Source organism: Gymnoscopelus braueri (genome assembly GCF_963280865.1).
Source record: "Gymnoscopelus braueri genome assembly, chromosome: 8".
Lineage (NCBI taxonomy): Eukaryota > Metazoa > Chordata > Actinopteri > Myctophiformes > Myctophidae > Gymnoscopelus > Gymnoscopelus braueri.
This window is the reverse complement of record NC_137609.1, coordinates 35,682,662-35,691,352: the sequence shown is the minus strand read 5'-3', so window position 1 is coordinate 35,691,352 and position 8,691 is coordinate 35,682,662. Positions and strand designations below refer to the sequence as shown.

Genomic DNA, 8,691 nt, shown 5'->3' with positions numbered 1-8,691 from the left:
CCCCCAAATATCAGGATACACACACACACACACACACACACACACACACACACACACACACACACACACACACACACACACACACACACACACACACACACACACACACACACACACACACACACACACACACACACACACACACACACACACACACACACACACACACACACACTCTCACTTCAGTATGTCACAGGAGCAATCCATATGAATTCAACAGTTACAGCATTATTCCTTTCCACATTGGCAAAGCAATCACCAAAAATCATTATTCCATATACCAACAGTCACACAAAATTCTATATCCAGTCCACTGCTTTTCTATTCCCTACATACAACATACCATTACATCTTGTCAACACAATGTTTCCCTCAATACAAGAGTCACAACAGGACTCCTAAAATAATGCTACACTATGGTATTATGAAAACATGATTGTCTTATTTAGTCATCAAATTAGCTAACCAATAGTCAATATGCTAATACCAATATTCAACAAGAGTAGAATAACAGTAAGAATAGTAAACGTATACAGCAGTAGTCCCATGTCAAAAGCAACGTTCAATTTGTGTGATGTTATTTCAGTAACATAAAAAGTTGACAAAGTCAACTCACTCAACTATAAGAGACTAGTAGGTTTTATGTTTGTGATGAGAGACATAATAGCACAATATTGTATGGCTTTCTGAATAGAATTGGAAGAATAGCCCCAATGATTACTATCAGAATATAGAGCTATTTAGCATTTATTTTCACAAAAGAAACTGTTTGTGAATACAATTTATTGTTAATCTCATATTATGTAATTCCATTTTGCTCATCACAGTATAGCTTTAGAACAGCTATAACAGGTATTTGTTTTTTGACATAGATTTTTCTGAACAGATAAAGCATCACATAACATGGTAATTATTTACACCCCTGATTTGAGCTGGATACTGATTATAATCATCACTTAATATAATCTTAATATAGTGCCCATAGCATCACATGCTTGAGCAGCCCTTTACTTCCATTGCACAGAGCATGATCCAAGTCCAGTACACAAAGGATTATGGTCACCATAGTCTTTACTAATTTGACTCATTATGATCTGGATTGGTTTAATAACTCTCATCTGCAATCTGCAAGTTTCAGCTCATCAAAACCAATCGAAAACTCTGGTGAAAAGGACTTTATTCAATCATGTCTGACAACTGTATGAGTTGTAACAGGAATCTTTGGTAGGCTGTGTTAAAATGCAAAGCAAACAACTACCATATTGTACACACTGTATCACTATAAAAAATAAAAATAAAATCACAAATAAAATCACAACAAAGAAAACATGTTTTCATGTTAAACATTTTGAATACAGCACATGTTTAAAACAAAGGAGTAAAAGTAATAGATTCATAAAGCCCTGTAAATGTAATAGGTTTTAGAGTTAAACATGTAAGGTCTAATCTGTTTTCCTTTTCATTTTGTCCTGCCAACATAAATACAACGACAGGGACATTCTAAGTAGTAAACAAGAGGGTTAGAATTAAAGAACCCACTGATCACTTTATTCTTTTTGATATAAATATCGAAAAAATACTTTTGTCTGTTTTCTTTATTATTAATATACACAGTCCAACCTCAAAGTCAGTGGTGTACTGGTCCTGAACAGTTTGTAAAATGTTGTCAGAGAGGAGAGTTTCTCCTTTTTCTACCATAGCCATGTACACTGCCTTTCCTCTCATTTCCTTCAGGGACTTAATGCGATCCATGTAGCCTGGTTTGCATTCAGCCTTCTCTCCCTCAATGAGCCGGTCAATGTAGGCCTACTCTGGAGTGGAAAGTGGATTGGGCTTCAGTGCGATATCTTTCAGTCTGTGTGACATCTCCATAAGATTTACCACCTGCAGCTGCAGATCATCATATTCTGCATCAAATTTAGCGATCATGTCCAACACACATCTTTTTCTTTAAAGCTGTTTGATACTTTTCTCGTATATCTTTCACTGTTCGCTTTTCTTTGACATCAGAAATCTCTGTTTTGTGATTTTCAAGTATTTGAGCTGTTTGTTTTATCTCATCGAGCTTAGCTAACGCAAGTATGACCTGCTTCTGCAAGTTTTCAACCAAGGTTCCAAGCTTCTTTCGTTCTCCGAGGACCTCCTTTGTTAAAGTCAAACTTTTTGTACTAATTAGGTTCAAAGCTTTGAAGAAGTTCTTCATGCTTTTGACACGCATGTCCCAAAACATTTTATCAAAGGAGCCTACTTCATCCTCACGAGATTTGTTATTTGCAAACAAGGCAGAATTGTTTAATTTTAAATGAAGTGGCTGTCCCTCTTTTGTTGGACATGGGACCCCTGAGGCTTTGATTGCCTCCAGGACTGGTGGAATATTACCATCTGCAAATGTCACCAAAACCCTGATGTTGTCTTATATGTCTTTTCCAAAGATTGAGAGCAGAGAATCAAACACATATCTCTGTGTAGGTGTTAGCCGTGCAAGAGAGGCTGGAGCAACAAAACAAACTGCATCAATTTCAGAGACACCATGTGGGTCTTTGAAAAGTTTGTTCAGCTGCTCTGAGATCAGCCAGTCTCTTTGTATTCTCTGAATGTCACCAAAACATGGTGTGTCAATGATGGTTAGTGAATAGTTAATCTGAAATCCCTCTTGATGGTTAATCTTGTATACAGTAGCCTCGGAAACCCAGGCTTTTTTTTTTGTTACAAAAGAAAAAAAGCCTGGGGGAGCGATGCAGGAACGATGGTCTTGGACCTTGTTATCTCCTAACCAATCAGAGTGCAGAGGGGCGTCGCTCTAAATTTGGTGACGTCAGCGTGCTCCGTGCACAGGCCGAGGGGGGGAGGGGAGGCGGGGACATAGATTGGTGAAGCAATAGGAAGCCACGCACAAATCCAGGGGGCTGTGTTTGGGTCCGCCCTTCAAGACCATGGATTGAGCTCGTAGCCTCAGGCTATGTATACAGTGACTTCAGATGTCTGACTCACATTTTGAGCAGTTGTTTGATCCTCATCAATTAACGTGAACCGAGATGAATCCTCCCATTGGACACCCAGTATGTAGTTGATCATCCCATTGATGAGGGTGGTCTTTCCCGCTCCAATTTCTCCAAGAACCATGATGGTGCGATGTTGCCTCTTGCTTTCCTTCCCAAAACTATAGCTCTTGCATCCATCAATGTCTATCTTTTTTTATTTCCAGAGGAACCTTGTAAACTATGGGTGACCCTGAATTGATGAGTGTGCATTTAGGCCTGTAGAATTCAGACGTTGACATGCCTCTGTTGTCTGAACAGGGACTGTAATGCTTTCCTTGCTTCTACCAGCTACACCACACTCACATCTGATTCTAACTGCATAGCTGCATTGGTTCAAGGCCAGAAATGATGGCCTTTTCAGCTTTTGATGTCAGTTTATTCCACTGCAGTTGTTCATGTTTCATTCCAGTGGATACCTTTACGTACTCCACACTGTAGCTCTCCACAGTCACACCATCGGATTCGGATTCACGGATTCACTTTTATTGTCACTTAGATGCACAGGTACATACATGTGAAAAACTTACGCTCGGAAGCTCCAATAATAAAACAATAAAAACATGATAAAACAACCTAAAAACGCTCATAAGCAATAAATAAACAAACACAGGCAAATCAGTTTAAGGAAAGTGCATAGTGCAGAGTACAGTTATTGCACATTTCATTTTCCACTGTCATTTAACAGCCTGATGGCCTGTGGGAAGAAACTGTTCCTCAGCCTGCTGGTACGTGCTGAGAGGATCTTGTATCCCTTTACCCTTCTTGATTTTAGTGGGGAAAATAGTATTTTATGGGGGTGGGTGGGGTCTTTAATGATCTCCAAGCGTAGTGGGTTTCTCCCAGTTAACTGATAGTTCATGTGAGAATGCTTCAACTCAACCCTGTCTCCAGGCTGAAACGTTTCTATCGTACGGTTCTGCAGTATACCAAATCGTTAGGATTGAACGTTTCGTTGGTCTGCTGTCTGAGGATCAGACGTCTGTATTGAACGTCTGGTCTATGCGACGTAAATACATCCCGATTCAAATAATAATAATAATAATAATATTAATAACTAGGACTAATTAATTGTTTTTAGAGCTGTTAAAATGTTTAACACTGGGTTTTTCTGTTCAGGGCCAGGCACGCACCGTATTGAATGTATGTATTTGCTGTTAATATCCCGAATCAAATAATAATAATAATAATTAGCCATAATTAATTGTGTTTAGAGCATTAAGAATGTTTAATGCAGGGGTTTAATGTTCAGGGCCAGGCGAGCACCTTTTTTAAATAGCCTAGTTGCCTGTATTAACTGTAATTCATATTAAAACAAATTTCATCGAACTCAGCGTCACTCAACTTGAACCGTGCGTCTACTGACTTCACTGGCTGGCCCTCTGCCAACTGGACACACTGCTCGGTATCTGAACGTGTACTCTGTGTCTGGAGTCAAATTGGACACTGTGACTTCATCAGCTTTAGATGCAGTCTGTTGTTGCCAGTCATCTTGTCCAGTAACACAGTACTCAATAGAGTAGTGGCTGATGTCTTCTGCTCCAAATCCTGGTGGTTGCATCTTGAGTGTCACACTGGTACGGGTTATGTCAGTTGCTTCTGTTTTTTCAGGTTTTGAAGGTGGCTCAAAATTGTCATTGACCTCAACCCCACCCTTATAAAGGTAGATGCTTGCACCCTTTTGACTCTCATTTGGTATAGCTGTTGTTAGGAAGTGGATATTCTTGTTTTCCTTGTTGGCCTCTGAAAAATCAATGAGAAGCTTTGCTTTCTGTCTCAGTGATTGATAGACATCTTTTGAAAAGTACCATTGTTCCTTTTCTACATCATGGGTATGAAGTGCAGTATCTTGTGTGTTCACTTGTTTGGATATTTCGCTTAAGTAGGTTGATAAAGTTGACAGATATGGTTCAGCCATTTGCAATGACGTGAAAGCAAAGCATACAACATGCTCTGTTTCTGGACTGGAGATTATTTGATCAAGTTCATTATGACTTGAGACAATCTTTGTGTTTTTCATCATGTCAGTAAGGGACTTGATGATGTTTATTTCTCTCTCTTTGCAGCGCATCCACTCACTCAGGTCTTTGTTGTTGAAAGGAGATGAGTGTCTTCTTTTCAGGACCTCTGCAAGCGCACTCTCCTCTTCCCCACCTCCTCTGATTGAAACAAGTTTCTCTGACAAGGTTTTCTGAAAGTCCAGCTTGTACTCTTCACACAGATTTTTAAAATCTTTCAGCTTCTTGCTAATCTGTGGGAACTGTTGTGCCACAGTCCTGTGCAGTGCATCATTGCACCTCAGTTCCAGTTCACCGAAGTCCTCCAGGACACTTTGAACTCTATTCACCAGTCCAATGCTAATCTGACGAACAAGCTGAGCTGCTTTAGAGTCTAAAACCTGCAAAGGCGTCAGCCAGACCTTCACTGGTACAGCATTCTCTCCCTTTGATCCCAGTAACTCTGGCAGGCTTTGGTAAGCTTCTATTGCATCCTTAAAAGACACTGGATTTTTCTTCAGTGAAAAGTCCCCATGGAACTTGCAGGAGAATTTCTCACTTTTTGTAATTTCCTTGCCTTCTATTTGTAAAGATCCTTGACCATCTATTGCCAGGAATGGAATCTGTTTGATTATTACCTTCATGTTGCCTTCAATGTGTTGACAATTCTCTTCATGAGACACATCACGGTCAAATACAAAGAAGGCGTGTGCCCCTTTAAGGATACCAGTGACAACATGTGTTGCCATGTTAGAATCAAAGACGTGTGAATGTTTTATATTGCTTGGTCCAAGTGTATTCATTGACAGTTCTTGGAACTCTGTGGTAACTTTGTATTTTAATGTTACTCTGGCCTGATTTTGTGAAGTCTTGCAATCTTTGAGATATTTGGCAGAGCCACCAACCTCTACCAGTCCAGCCAAGAAACTTGCTTTCAAGGAAGCTTTAACATCCAGTGATGAAGTTTTGTACTCTATTGTTTCAGATGTGACTATTTCCAATTCAGTGTTGAGCTGGGGTCTTGTTCTTGTGTCCTTTAGTAGATCTTCAAAATCCCACAATGTAAAGCCTGTAATAGATGAAATAAACAGCAAGTTACCTTCATCACTTGTTTCACTGTGGTTGATGAATAAAATATATATTTTGTAAACAGCCTTGGAATTCATCCAGAATACAGGTGAAGTGTGTATTTCTTCCTTATTTTATTTTCATCTTTGCCCATACATTATCCTTGCTATCTGTTCCATATTGTTATTTTTTGTTTATTGATTGCAAAGTTATGTTGTGGAAAAACATTTGAAATAGCTTCACTAATTCCTGACAGAAACATTTTATAATGACATTATGTTATAAATGCATTATAATCTTCTTACTAATAATACTAGTATAATTACAGTTATAAGCACTCATAACTCATATTGCTTTGTAACAATGAGTCACACTATGTGGTATTTGGGTGCTTTAACCACTAGCATCCCTATTCTGGGGAGAACGTTCACCTAGAATAGCAGATGTACAAGCATACGTGTCATGTTGCAACGCAATGTGGTGTAGAGGGGAAAAGGAGCAGATCTAGTATAGAGCCCTGGGGACTCCGGTCAAATAAGTGAATCAAGTTGTTAATTAAAATGGTCATAAATGGTTGTGTGATGTTCTTGCATAGATTTAAGTATATGTTTTACTTAAATTAATACACTTATGATTAATTATACATTTCTATTACAGCTATTATAATTGTAATTAACTCTGATCGTGGCCAAAACAAAAATACAAAAATAATTGAAATCCGCCATCTTTGAACTTCTGGTACCGTAATGAAACCGGAAACAATTGCTATTGGATGTAACCGCAGCGAGGGCGGGTCTTCACTTGGTAGAACCAGCAAAAGCCGTAGAAACATACCCTACTCTATCATTCATTTTTAAATGAATGGGACCATAATTTACTAAACGCATATCATGATGATTTAAAAAAGACTTTAAACTAGCGATTGAAAACATAAAGTGTTTATGAAAGTATTTACTAAGGTAATGAAATCAAGTGTAAAGTCCGCCCGTTCATTTCTATTGAGAATAATTTTTACTGCAACCAGCACTGCTCTGCAGAAGGTGAACTAGCGCCATCTGCTGGGCCATTAATAGGAACAGCATGCTGTAAGAGAACCTGGAAATGAGCTTCAATTCCAGTGCCGGGGGTTTGCCCACTGGTCCAGAGCCAATCTCCTAAATCTGTACTTATTTATGTTGTATGCTGCCTGCCAATAGGCCAAGGAAGACATGCCATCCCAATTGTTTCATGGTGGTGCTAAACCAGTCCACTTTGCGTTTTGGCACATATCTTTTGAACTGTAGGCCCACATAGGTCATGCCCATTTCTGCCTAAAAAAAATGTCTGCAATTTTGCATTTTCTTCAAAACTACTTCTACAGATTCTTTACAAAACTCGCACAAACTTCTACACATTATACCCGAAATATTGCAACACATCTTTACTTGTTAATTTGTGTATATAACACATATATTATAGCTTTTAGTGTCACACTTATCTTCATTTTGCGTCACGCTTTATAATCTGAATACAGCATTAGGCTTGTAAGTTGAATTCTCACTGGGAGTACCTCACATAAAACATCTAAGTAATAATACTGGAGTATTAGTAGTATCATTAGATCTGTTTAAAAACATAAACGGCAGTATAGTCTATAGTCACATCCTACATTTAAAGCTGTATACTGTACCTGGGATAAGTGAGTCTCTGCGACAGTCATAGAGCATGCCAAGGCTGAAGGGTCGACCAAGCGCTGCCAGCTCTATAGTTTGTCTCCTCTCTGGATCCATGGCTTACACTGCACTGGAGAAAATAAATCATTCATTCATTCTAAATGAGTTATAGTAGAAATACATAATAACAACACATCAATGACCGATATGCCCATTTATTTAAGGAGCCCAGTTATGGGCATATACTGATGCCATCAGGTATCTCCATATGTGGGCACACAAGAGATAAGAACAGATGATACTGAGATCTCCATATATGGGCATAAAAGGGACATTAAGATGAATTAAGATCTATGTTTGGCAACGGTAAGGTGGGAATTATCTCCTTCTCTCTGAAACTAAACTAGATGAGTCTGTGAATGATTCTGAATTTGAGATTGAAGGTTATTTGGAAGGATAAAGATTATTTGGGGGCAGGGTGTGTATCTAGGAGAGAACTACCCTTACCTTCAATACACTGTCTTTGAATGCATTGATGAGAAGAGTTTTGCTTCGGGTCGGGTATGAACACTTTTTAACACATTTAAGAGTTATTGATCCGAACATGAAGCAAATTTTTACTCCAAACGTCTAGTAGATGAAAAGTGCACCATCAATTTCAGTGTGAGGGGAGATCCTTTCTGACAAAGTGCCTCATCTGCTGGACATACTGTATATGTCTACAATCTGTGCACTATTGCAAAACACATATGTCACATGTTTAAAAAATATAGTCTATATATATATATATATATATATATATATATATATATATATTTTATAATATATATATATATATATATATATATATATATATATATATATATATATATAATGTATATGTGTGTGTGTCTTTAACAACACATACCGCAACACACTTTTACACGTCTTCTGGTT

At 38.3% G+C, this 8,691-nt stretch overlaps 1 protein-coding gene across 1 annotated transcript; it reads right to left on the bottom strand.

The window, feature by feature from the left end:
* Positions 1 to 4,374: 4,374 nt before the first annotated feature.
* Positions 4,375 to 7,872, bottom strand: LOC308090815 (stonustoxin subunit alpha-like; the record flags this gene model as incomplete). The annotated part of the gene is made up of 2 exons (XM_080436088.1): positions 4,375 to 6,104; positions 7,773 to 7,872. The coding sequence occupies 2 exons, from the start codon at positions 7,870 to 7,872 to the stop codon at positions 4,375 to 4,377; spliced, it is 1,830 nt and encodes a 609-aa protein (XP_080292214.1).
* Between the last annotated feature and the right edge of the window lie 819 nt (positions 7,873 to 8,691).